The sequence below is a fragment of the Dromiciops gliroides genome, chromosome 2 (genome assembly GCF_019393635.1).
Source record: "Dromiciops gliroides isolate mDroGli1 chromosome 2, mDroGli1.pri, whole genome shotgun sequence".
In the NCBI taxonomy this organism is placed as follows: Eukaryota; Metazoa; Chordata; class Mammalia; order Microbiotheria; family Microbiotheriidae; genus Dromiciops; species Dromiciops gliroides.
The window spans coordinates 271,873,988-271,887,316 of record NC_057862.1 but is presented as its reverse complement, the minus strand read 5'-3'; the positions used below and the strand labels follow the sequence as shown (position 1 = coordinate 271,887,316).

General features: G+C 35.4%; 1 protein-coding gene across 1 annotated transcript in view; it reads right to left on the bottom strand.

The window, feature by feature from the left end:
- The window catches only part of MIPOL1 (mirror-image polydactyly 1), a 440,092-nt gene that overhangs the window by 141,351 nt on the left and 285,412 nt on the right, over window positions 1–13,329 (bottom strand). The window contains exon 11 of the mRNA XM_043986491.1: window positions 1,747–1,841. Coding sequence (XP_043842426.1) covers window positions 1,747–1,841 — 95 coding nt within the window. The remainder of the gene's footprint in view (window positions 1–1,746; window positions 1,842–13,329) is intronic.

The window sequence follows — 13,329 nt, the reverse complement described above, 5'->3', positions numbered from 1 at the left end:
TTAAGAGCACATGTTAGTGGCAGCTAGGTGGTGCAGTGGATAAAGCACCAGCCCTGGATTCAGGAGGACCCGAGTTCAAATTCTGCCTCAGACACTTGACACTAGCTGTGTGACCCTGGGCAAGTCACTTAACCCTGATTGCCCAGCAAAAAACCCAAAAAACAACCCCCCCCCAAAAAAAGAGTACATGTAGAGAAGATGGCCTTGGCAAGAAAATGGTCATCTCTTTATCAAAGACTGGAATGAAGGAAGAGAGAATGAGGAATTATGTTAGAAGATTTTAAGAGGTAGAGAAGAGAAGAGGGAGCTCACAGTGACCCATCTGCATTTTCTCATTAAAATGTGAGGCAATGGGGCAGCTAGATGGCACAGTGGATAGAGCACCGGCCCTGGAGTCAGGAGTACCTGAGTTCAAATCCGGCCTTAACACTTACTAGCTGTGTGACCCTAGGCAAGTCACTTAACCCCAATTGCCTCACTAAAAAAAAAAAAAAAAAAAAAAAAAGTGAGGCAAGATTTGCAGCTAAAAGGAAGGGGACAGAGAATGGTGTGGAAGAACTAGAGAAGGGAAGGTCCTTAATAGTCTCTGTGGGAAGTGGGACAGAGAATCAATTAGGAATAATCAGACTGTCTTGCTGAGCTGAGGGCCCATTTGAGATTGGATAAGAAATTTATAATGGACTTTGGTGAATGATTTCTTTCAGTTTCATTTCATTCCATTCAATAACCATTCAATAAGTATTTATTAAGCACCTACTTGGTGCCAGGCACTGTGCACATGTGAATAAATGCAAAGGTGGCAGATACTGGGAGGAGGGGATTCAAGATCAGAGGATGATATAGAGGTGAACTGGTCAACAGGTTTGGGAACAGTTTCAGTAGTAATAAGGTATTACCAAACCCTGATCTTTGAAAATCTCTTCCAATTGATAGCATCTGTTAGGGCCAAATGGGTAAAAGACAGGTCTAAGAACAATGCTTGAGCTTTGTTATTTCTAAAGAAACTTTAATAATTGGACTCATGAAGTCCTAATTAAGAGATTTTAATCACAGGGAATAAGTTCTTTCCCACTGGAGGTATTTGAGATTTGGTGAAAAGATGGTCATATACTATTTATCAGACTAATTTTCTTCTATTATATAATTTACTTTTTATTTAATTTTATTTTCAATTGCAAATTCTTTCTCTTCTCCAATTCTTCCCCCATCCATTGGGAAGGCAAAAATATAAAACCATTATAAATCTTTTGTATAATTTTAGAGACAGAAGTAAATATGTGTGTATATATATATATACACACACACACATACATACATACATACATATGTATTATTTCATAGGCATAGGCACTTAGGAGCTTCCCTTAATATACTGTAATGAATCAATAGCCAAGATTACTAATAAAATGAACAATATATCTTAACTTCTATATTTATATTTTCATAAAATCTAGTAGTCAATGGAGACTCTACTAAACAAATTAGTTATGAATTATAGTATTTGTTGTATTACTTGTAGTAAATCTTTCCTGACTATAGTAATAATATTTTATTAAATAAAGGGAAAAAGTTGAAAAAATGAATTCTTTGTGATACGACCTATGTTTTGTTTTTTTCAATGACAAAAACAGTTTAAATGAATAGAGTTTGATTTTATAAAGACACTTCCTTAAGTTGTGAGGTCAGGCAGAAAAAGGTTCAAGTTAGCCAACATTTTACTCTAGGGTAAAAGAGATGTAATCTTACCTGTAGTAAATCCGCAGAGTCTGGATTTCTTCTTTTAATTTTTTATATTGTTGAATGGCAGTTTCTCTATCTTGTTGCATAGCTAACAACCTTGCCTGCAAATAGATGGTTGAGAATTTATGAAAGGTGCTATTTTTAGTAATTTTTACAAAATAATAACTTCCATATAATACAGAAACAAGAAATGGCCTTTAATTTCATTGGTTATAGAGAACTCTTTTTGGGGTAACTTCCTGTACCATACAATATAGATCATCACTTACCCTGCAATTTATAGTCATGAAGAGTTGCCTAAAGTACTCCAAGATTAAGTAACTTGCACTTGCTAGTATGTGTCAGGAGAGGATATTGAACTCAGTTCTTCCTGGCATCAAAGCTAGCTCTTTAACTGTTATGTCACAAAGTTAAGTGTTATACAGGTAATTGATTTATTAATATGTTTGAAACCTGGAACCAATTTTAGCACTATTCCACAGGTTTATCCCTAAAATATTACAGTTGATTATGATTATTATCCATGAAACTCAGAAAATTCAAGTGTGAACAGGCCATTTTCTGGATTCTCTTTTGGGGGAAAAAAGATCTGTAAGATCAAAAGTTGATCTTATGACTGAGTCATTTGGTATTTTAATGTTCTTTTATGCCAATCATTTTGGAAAGAAGCTTTTTTTTTTTTAAGTGAGGCAATTGGGGTTAAGTGACTTGCCCAGGGTCACACAGCTAGAAAGTGTTAAGTGTCTGAGGCCAGATTTGAACTCAGGTACTCCTGAATCCAGGGTCGGTGCTCTATCCACTGTGCCATCTAGCTGCCCCTTATGCCAATCATTTTGAATAAGTGTACTGCAACATCTACAGAATCATAAAACTTGACAGTTGGAAGGGATCTCAGTGACTATCTAGTCCAACCTATACATGAAAGGCATCTCCACTCTAACATTCCCAACAAGTAGTCTGGATGTCAGAGATTAGTTTTTTAAAGGAGAATCATAGACTACCCCTAGTCACAGTGGTAAAAGTTTGATGGACCTATTCTTTTCTCCTTTTTTCACAGAGTTCAAAAGCAATAGTTTAAAATGGATTCACTTTATCACATACAGCTAAAAGTTATATCTCAGAGTCCCAAACTTGTACACATAGGACCTGAGCTTGAATCCCAATTCTGATATGTATATCTCAATGACCTTTGAAGTAATTTAATATCTTTATATATCAGTTATTTCAGCCTTAAAAAACAAAAGCAGGTAAGTCTTGGTACCCTACACCTGTTCTGGTAAAAATCTGAAGGTCATACCCAGATAAATAATGTTTAAGAAATCCAATGAGAAACAATAGTAAGTGACATCTTCCTCCTCCAGAACAGTACACTAAGCCGGCCAGAAACCCACAGGCATAAGAAAAGGGAGTTGCCAGTAAAGCCAACATGAGCCCATGTAAATAAGCCAGCAACCTCACAGAGATGGGTCAAGTATAGTTATTGCCTGCAGAGCTCTGTATTTGGAAAGAGAGCAGTTCTGAAGAGAAAGCTCTAGGGGATTTTAAGAAACCCTTGGAAGCCACAATGAGACATTCCTGGGCTCTGAGGTGTCTGATACTGTCCTGAGACTAAAGAGGGCACTGAAAATTCAGCACTTTGAACCTCAAAGATTTAAGGAACCTAACACCACCAGCATTAGGTCAGTGCAGAAACCTAGGTGACCAAAGATGAGATGAATTTGGGCTGGCATCTCTTCTAGAAGCACAGAAGGGGATGGAAATTAGATCTTGCATAAAATCCCAGGTGAAGAACTAAGGCGGGAGAGATGAGTAAATCAAAGGAAACTCCCATAAGTCTAAATAATTATTATAGACCCCCAAAAGCCCCAAAATCCAACCCTGGAGAGAGTAATGCCATAACAATTCCAAAGGAGACTCATGGAAAAATAGACTTTCCCCAAGGATTACATGAATACTGAGAAATAAAGAGACAACAGTGATATTAAAATCTAGAAAGAAAAGACTAGGAAGAAGAACAAATTATTTAGAAAGGAAAGTTTTAAATCTTATTCAAAAACATGACTCCTTGAAAACTAGAATAGACTAAGAAATCAACGATTATAAAACTGCAAAAAATATTAGAACAAAATCAAAAGATTGGAAAAAAAAAGGTAGAAGACAATATAAGATACATTACATTAAAAGCAACTGACCTGGAAAACAGATTAAGGACAGATAATTTAAGAATCATTGGATTCCCTGAACATCATGATATAAAAAAGCCTGGATAATACATTTCAAGAAATCATAATGAAAACTTATCTATGAGAACCAATGGGCAAAAATGGTGCAAAGAATCCTCCTGAAAGGAATCCGAAAAGGAAAAAGTCCTAGGAATGCAAAATCAAAATACAGAGCTTCAAAAATCAAAGAGAAAAAAATACTGCAAGTATAAAGAAAAAAGTTCAAATAGGTAGGAGTCACAGTGAAGAGAACACAAGACCTGGCAACTTCTTTTAAAAATAAGAGAACTTGGAATACAATATTCCAAAATGTAAAAGAGAGAGGCAAAGCTACACAAAAGTGATTTTTAAGAAACAGAAGACTTGGAAATTCAAACACAAGGGTCAAGAGAAACCTAGAAAAGTAAATTTATTTGAGCAATTGGAAGGGGCTATATTATGATTCAGAATAACACTGATGAGAGAAAAAATAAGTCTTCATTTAGAACCTTATGTCTTCAAAGGGTATTGAAGGAGTTAAATAAGAAAAACAGAGGACCAGGAGGTAGATTGGTTCTGTTCTGAGGGTTTAAGAAGGGAACGAGAAGGGAAGATAAAAGGGATACACAAATGTAGAAACTAAGAAGAAAAGTAATATTAGGGAGGGAATTGTCAAATATTGAACTTCCTGATCCTGAAGTGGGGATTAAAAAGGAGAGAAGAAGATGAAGGGAAATAAAAATAAAGGGGGAAGAAGGTAAAAGAGAAGAGAAAGATAAGAAGAGAAAAAAGAACCAGCATCTAAGGTGAGTGTTCATCAATTAAGGAATGGCTGAAAATACTATGGCATAAAATTTAATGGAATATTATTGCTGCAAAAGAAATTATGAAAAAGATGACTTCATAAAATCCTGATTAGTGTGAACTGATTCTGAGTGAAGTATGTAGAACCAGGAGAAGAATGTATATAAGGAAGAAAATGTTGTAAAGAAAAACAACTGTGAAGAACTTCAGAATAAAGCAAAGTATCAAAGTAATGACCAACTATACCTTCCAAGGATCTATGATGAAGATATTACATGAATTCTGACAGAGAGTAATGGATTCAAGGTGCAGAAAGAGGCATAGATTTTTAAAAACATGGTCACTGGGTAAATTTGTTTTACTTGACTGTTTATTTGTTTTAAGAGTTTTCCTCTTCTCTTTTTTAATTGGAGTGAAGGGTTGGGGGAGAAATGGAGAGGACTAGCAATAGTAATGCCAAAAAAAAAAAAAGAGGGCTATTGGAACATTTAAACATCTATATAATAGAAGGAAGTACAGAAAAGCAGGAGAAGTTTGAAATAAATATGTGGAATCTATTAGATAGATTATTTATTTTCAAATTAAATTTTATTTTATTATTAACAGACATCTATTTTCTCATCTTCCCTCCACCCCATTGGAAAAAAAGACCCAAATTCTTTGTAGCAAATATGCATAAGGAAACAATCAAACAAAACAAATCCTCTCACTGGCTATCCAAAAATTATGTCTCTTCATCCTGCACTCACCATCTCTGTCAGGAGGTGAGAACATGCTTCATCATTAGTTCTCTGAAATTATAGATGGCCATTGTATTGATCACAGTGCTACAGCTTTTAAAACTGTTTGCCTTTTCCATGTTGCTTTTATTGTATTAATTATTCTCTAGGTTCTGCTTATTTCATTCTTCATCAATTTACAACAATGCCCAAAATCATTTTTATAATATTGGGTCATTTTATAAACTATTCTTCTGGTTCTTTCCATGTCACTATCAGTACAAGTCTTTTCACAACTCTTTTGGAGTCTATTTCCTATAATACAACTGTACTCCATTATCTTCACATACCATAACTTATTTACCCATCTTTCAATTGATGAACATCTCCTTAGTTTCCTGTTTTTTCCACCACAAAAGGGCTGATTTCACACACACACACACACACACACACACACACACACAATATTTCTTTCTGTATGAGCCTACAAGTAGTCAAAGTGGGTCAAAGGAATGCACTAGTAAGTCTAACTCCAAGATACTTTCTAGAATGGTTGGACTCATTTATAGTTCCACCAACAGTGCTTCAATGTGCCTGTTTTCTCACAGTTATTTTAGCATTTGCCATTTTGGGGGGACAATTTTGCCACTTTCATAGGAGTGAGGGGGGCAGCTAGGTGGCGCAGTGGATAAAGCACTGGCCCTGGATTCAGGAGTACCTGAGTTCAAATCCGGTCTCAGACACTTAACACTTACTAGCTGTGTGACCCTGGGCAAGTCACTTAACCCTCATTGCCCTAAAAAGAAAAAAAAAGATAGGAGTGAGGGAGAACTTCAGAATTACCTTAATTTACATTTTAAATTATGTGTAATTTGGAATATTCTTTCATGTGGATATGGATAGCCTGGGTGTCTTCCTTTGAGAAATGTGTATTCATATCCTAAGACCATTTATTAATTTTATAATCAAGGTAGAGCCAAGATGGCAAAAAGGGGCAGTTCTCCTCAAAGCCCTCTAAATAATGCCATAAGATAATTCCTGGAGCAGCAGAACCCACAAAAGGAGAGGGTGAAATAATTTTCTAGCCAAAGACAACTTAAAAAGTAAGCAGGAGGTGCAGCTAGATGATGCAGTGGATAAAGCACTGGCCCTGGATTCAGGAGGATCTGAGTTCGAATCTGACCTCAGACACTTGACACTTACTAGCTGTGTGATCCTGGGCAAGCCACTTAACCTTCATTGCCCCAGGAAAAAAAAAAGTAAGCAGGAAAGGTCTATCATATCTGAGGAAGAGTGGATTGCAGCCCAGTGCAGGCCACACCAGCACAGATTGGGCCCCAGGAAACCAGGAGCAGGCTTTGGAAGCCACTGAATCTGCAACAGTAGCAGCTGATGCTTCTGGAACTTTCAGCCCAAAGATGGTAAGGGGGTCAAACAATTGGTCAAAGGGAGATTACAAGGATAGCATTGGGGGCAGGACTCTTACTTTGCCCATAGTTGGATCTGGGTTGTAGTACCAGAGGGGAGTCCCAGGGCAAGAAAGAACAGTGGCACACTAGAGGTTGCAGATGCAGGGGAGCAGGGATCCTCATCATGGTCCCAGGGCATAAAAGAGCACTTGTGGTCTCTCACAGATTAGAGCACAGGCCAGGAGAGTAGCAAACACATCTCTCCTTAGATCATACCATCTTGGAAGAACTGAAAACTTCTAGGTCCTTAGAAATATCTCTGAAAATAGCTGCACAAAACCCTTGAAGCTTGAGACAGTACACCCTCCACCATGGAAACAGAATCCTACTTTAACAAAGAGTTAAAAGTCAAGAAATAGGCTGGGAAAATGAGCAAACAGAAAAAAATTTTGACCATAGAAAGCTACTATGCTGACAAGGAAGACAAAATACACCCTCAGAGGACTAGAATAAAGTAAAAGCTCCTATATCCAAAAATTCCAAGAAAAATATGAATTGGTCTCAGGCCATGGAAGAGCTCAAAAAGGATTTTGAAAATCAAGTAAGCAAGGTAGAGGACAAATTGGGAAGAGAAATAGAGTGACGCAAGACAATCATGAAAAAAAGAGTCAACAGCTTGGTAAAGGAGATGCAAAAAAAAAAAAAAATCCTGAAGAAAATAACAAGTTAAAAAACAAACTAGGCCAAATGGTAAAAAAAAGAGGTGTCCATAGAACCAATGAGAAGAATGCCTTGAAAAGCAGAATTGGCCAAATGGAAAAGGAAGTACAAAAGCTCACTGAAAAAAATAATTCCTCAAAAATTAGACTTGAGCAAATGGAAGTTAATGAGTTTTTGAGAAATCAAGAAACAATAAAACAAAACCAAAAGAATGAAAAAATAGAAGGCAATGTGAAAGATTTCATTGGAAAAACAACAGACCTGGAAAATAGATCCAGGAGAGATAATTTTAAAATTATCGGGTTACTTGAAAGCCATGAACAAAAAAAGAGCCTAGACATCAACTTTTAAGAAATTACTGAGGAAAACTGTCTTGATATTCTAGAACCAGAAGGAAATGGAAAGAATCTACCAATCACCTCTTGAAAGAGATCTCAAAATGAAAATTCCCAGGAATATTATAGTCAAATTCCAAAGCTCCCAGATCAAGGAGAAAATACTGCAAGCAGCCAGAAGGAAACAATTCAAGTATCATGGATTCACAATCAGAAGAACACAAGATTTAGCAGCTTCTAAAATAAAGAATCAGAGAGCTTGGAATATGATATTCCAGAGGGCAAAGGAACTGGGATTACAACCAAGAATTACCTACCCAGCAAAACTGAGTATAATCCTTCAGGAGAAAAAAATAGGCATTCAATGAAAGAGGAGACTTTAAGGCATTCTTGATAAAAATACCAGAGTTGAATAGAAAATTTGACTTTCAAATACTTGACTTAAGAGAAGCATAATAAGGTAATCAGGAAAAGGAAATCACAAGGTATTTAATAAGGTTAAACTGTTTGCATTCCTACATGAGAATATAATAATTGTAACTCATAAGAACTTTCTCATTATTAATGAAGTTGGAAGGAGTATACATATAGACTGAAGGCATAAGTGTGAGTTGAATATGAAGTGATGATATCTAAAAAATAAAATTGAGGGGTGAGAGAGGAATGCATTGAGAGAAAGGGAAAAGGGGAGGTGGAATGGGGTAAATTATTTCACATAAACAAAACAAGAAAAAGTTTTTACAGTGGAGGGGAAGATCAGGAAGTTGAAGAGGAGTGAGTGAACCTTACTCTCATCAGAATTGGCTCAAAGAGGAAAAACACACATAATTGGATATAGAAATATATCTTACCCTGCAGGAAAGTAGGAGGTGAAGGGGATAAGAGAAAAGGAGGACAGATTGGGCGAAACAGTAGTTGAAAGCAAACCACTTTTGAGGAGGGACTGGGTGAAAGGAGAGAATAGAATAAACAGGGAGAAATAGGATGGTGGGAAATACAGTTAGCAGTTGTAAGTATGAAAAAAAATTGAAGCAAATTTCTCTGAAAAAGGCCTCATTTCTCAAATACATAGTGAACCAAGTCAAATTTGTAAAAAAAAAAAAAATTAGTCATTCCCCAATTGATAAATGATTAAGAGATATGAACAGTCTTCAGATGAAGTAATCAAAGCTATTTATCTATAGCTGTATGAAAAAATGTTCTAACTCACTATTCATTGGAAAGATACAAATCAAAACTATTCAAGTGTACTATCTCATACCTATTAAATTGGGTAATAGAACAGAAAAAGGAAATGACAAATATTGGAGGGGATGTGGGAAAAATAGGACATGAATGCATTGTTGATAGAATTGTAAACTGATTCAACCATTCTGTAGCACAATTTGGAACTATACTCAAAGGACTATAAAACCATTTTTGTGTATAATGAACATTTGGCTGTTAGGGAGAACTAGGTATGTTATGCACCTAATATTTTAGAGCAATCTGTATTAAGTAGAGACTCATTGCAGCAAATATAATATCTGCATTCTGCTGTGTATAAAAAATGCTATTTTTTCTTTTGGTGTTTAAGTCCAAAATTAAAAAAAATATTGAAAATGTGTATCAATATTCATTAATGAATTTGATTCTCTTTCTTTTTTTGTTGGTATTTGCTTTGTTAGGCAAGTCACTTAACCCTCATTGCCCTAGAAAAAAAAGAATAAAGGAGAAACAACACCTATAATTACCAGCAAGTTTTTCCTAATGTAAGAATGGGGCTCCTTTGATTATCCTATCACATTTACAAGTTATTATCTTTATTATTTAATAATTTTTCATAGACTTAATCTGTCAATCAGAATAAATTGTCAACAGTGCCTGTATACCTCTTTCAATAAATCAAAGACATTTAATGAGATACTTGGTTATGCTCAAAAAAAAAGCAGGTACTACTTAACAAAAAGATAGAAATGTTAAAGGCCTGGAAATGAAGAGGAAGGAGGAGGATCATAAGGAGTATAAAGAACTTGTGGCCCAGGGATAAACATCAAAAGGAGAAAGAGAAGGTGGGACTGGGATATGGCAGAGAAATAAGATATTGAGGATGGTCATAGGCCCTAAAAGCATCTGAAAGCATAAAACTCAGTCACACTCTACCAGTGTACTCACTGATTGAGAGTCCTTGAATGAGATGTCCCCTGAACTTCCCATTCCTGCCTGGCCTGTCTGTCTGTCTGTATCCATCCATCCATCCATCCATCCATCCATCCATATGTTATTTTATTTACTGAACATTTTCAGTAATCTGAATTTTGCCTCAACAAAAGAGGTCAGAGGCAGAGGGCTTAACCTCTGCCTGTTAGGAATTATTCTAAATGGAGTCTCAGAGTAATTGTGATTGAACTCATAACTTTTCTTTTCTTTTTTCCCCCCAATCTTAAAAGTGTTTTATTTTTTGCAGTTACATGTAAAGATAGTCTTCAACATTTGTTTTTATAACATTTTGAGTCCCAAATTCTTTTCCCTGCCTCTCTTCCCTTCCCCCTCCCCAAAATAGAAAGAAATCTGATATAGGGTATATATGTACAATCACATTAAACATATTTCTGCATTAGTCATGTTGTGAAAGAAGAATCAAAACAAGAGGGAAAAATCTCAAAAAAGAAAAACAAAAAAAAAACAACAAAAAAAGTAGAAATAGTATGATTCAATCTGTATTCAGATTCCACAGTTCTTTTTTCTGGATGTGAAGAGTATTTTCCATCACGAGCATTAGATCATTGTATTGCTGAGAAGAGCTAAATCTATCAAAGTTGATCATTGCATAATGTTGTTACTGTGCACAATGTTCTTTCTCCTGGTTCTGCTCGCTTAACTCAGCAACAGTCCATTTAAGTCTTTCCAGGTTTTTCTCAAAACTGGCTGCTCATCATTTCTTATAGCAGAGTAGTATTCCACTAAATTCATAAACCACAACTTGTTCAGCCATTCCCCAACTGATGAGCATCCCCTTGATTTCCAATTCTTTGCCACCACAAAGAGAGCTACTATAAATATTTTTGTACATGTGGGTCCTTTTCCCTTTTTTATGAACTTTTGGAATAAAGAACTAGTAGGGGTATTACTGGGTCAAAGGATGTGCACAGTTTTATAGCCTTTTGGGAATAGTTCCAAATTGCTCTCCAGAATGGTTGGATCAATTCACAACTTCAGCAATAATGCATCAATATTCCAATTTTTCCACATCTTCTCCAACAATTATTATTTTCCTTTTTTGTCATATTAGCCAATCTGATAGTTGTGAGGTGGTACCTCCGGAACTCATAACTTTTCATATAAAATAAATTGTGGATTTTAGGGTCAATCACATTGCCACCTAGGCTTAAAATTTGCCTCTGCATCTTTCACGCATTGTTAGGAGTTCTTTCCCATGGGAAGAAAAACAACCAAGTTTACCTCATGGCTTTCCGTCTCTTTCATTTCTAACCTCAACACAGTGGTCAAATTGATAATGACAAAACACAGATCTGACCAATTATCCTTATATTTAACTCAAAATTCTTTAATACCTTCCTTTAAGCTGAACTGAAAAACTCTTTAGGCTGGCATTTAAACCCTCAACAATCTGGCTCAATATTTCTCTTCTTCATGAATTCATTGTTCAAGTCAAACTGACCTTCAAACTATTTCCTGTATTTGACCTTCCATCTTTCACAACATTGCTTTTGTACAAGTAGTTCTCATGTTTGGAATGGATCCTTCTCATCCCCACCTTCCTTCAAATCACAGCTCAGGTGCCACTTCCTACATGAGATCTTTCCTGATTACTTATTAGCACTCCTTCCCTCACAAAATTACTTTTTATTTACTCACTTGTGTACATACTGTTGTCCATTTCCTATTTTTGATTGTCAATTACTTGTTTAAATAGTTCAGGATTAAGTTATTTCAATTGCACAGCATATCTTTTTCTCATTATTATTCTTTCTTCCTGCTTTTTACCAATTCTGTTCTTAGCTCTGACAAGTCAGTGGTCTAATTGTACACAGACAGCTGATTCAAGAATAACCCCAATATGAATAACAAATCTATTCACGTCTATTAAAATATAATCTATTTCTTTTTGTGGCATTGTTTGATGCTTACCATGCCCAACATATATCAATTCTTTTCTTGAAGAAAGTTTGCATGCTGGAAAGACATGAGTCTTCTGTGTATCTATTTCTTTAATTCCTCTCATTCCTTCTTCACCAATCATACTTTCTCATGCATTTTCATTCCTATTGTCACCTTTTCCTCCCTTTGGATTGAAGTCATCAAGTATCAGAGTGTATATAGGTTTAATTTGGAGTGTATTATCAAATTTTTCCATAGAGTTTCTCTATTCTTCACCCTCAGCAACCAATGTTAGGGCTACAGTTATTTTCCGTGGCAATCTTTTTCTGATTACTTACAATTGTGATGATAATTATAATGCCAACATATGTTGACCAATTATTCCATAAAGTAATGTTTCTTAAAGCCAATTCCCTCAATTCCTTTCTTTGCCATTCTAAGGAATACTTGTAAGTCATACTTCAATTTATTTATAATGTTTTTCTTTTAGTTTATAGCAAAAATAGACTATAGAAATGACATTAAAAAGAATTGTAATAATTTTATACAAAAGTTTAACTAATGTAAACTGATTGCTACAATAAAACTACCAAAATAGCCCAGAAAGCTCCTTAGTTGGCAAGCATCTGACTTACTTGCCAGAAAGATGGCTAACAAAGGAAACAAAGGTTAGGATATAAATAAGGGATAGGATATTTGTTTAATCATACAAAAAATAGGGTGATGAGACAATTAGGAGCAGTGTGATCTCATAAAGTATTAGTAAGTACTAGTGGTTTAAAAAAGCGCCAGCAACTCATTCAACTAAACAAAATCACCCCAAGGGCATTGAAGGATGGAAATGAAAGACAAGAACCAAAAGAAAGGTAGAAAAGTTAAAATCATAGCAAAATGTTTTTTTTTCCCTATCAAGGGCAGTGAACACTACCCTTAGATTCGAACATCACAATTCTGGATGTAGAGAGATAGAAAAGACACTAAAAGACAACAAAGATGAAAAACACAGTCAGATTGGACCAAATGTATGTAGAGAAAATCAGTACTAGAGGTAGCACAATTGTGAGAGCACTGATATGTTAGCACACAATGTATCTGAAAGAGGGGAAGATATTAAAGAAATGGAAAAAAATCCAGACCTTATTAATACCAAAAACATGGTTGAAAGAACATTAATTAACTACTGATTATTAATACACGTATTTCTACGAAATTTTTATGAGAATCATCTATACGTGAGCTGAAGGTGTTATCAATCTTAGAGGAGAACAAGTAACTTTTGGAAAGTGATATTTGGAGGCAG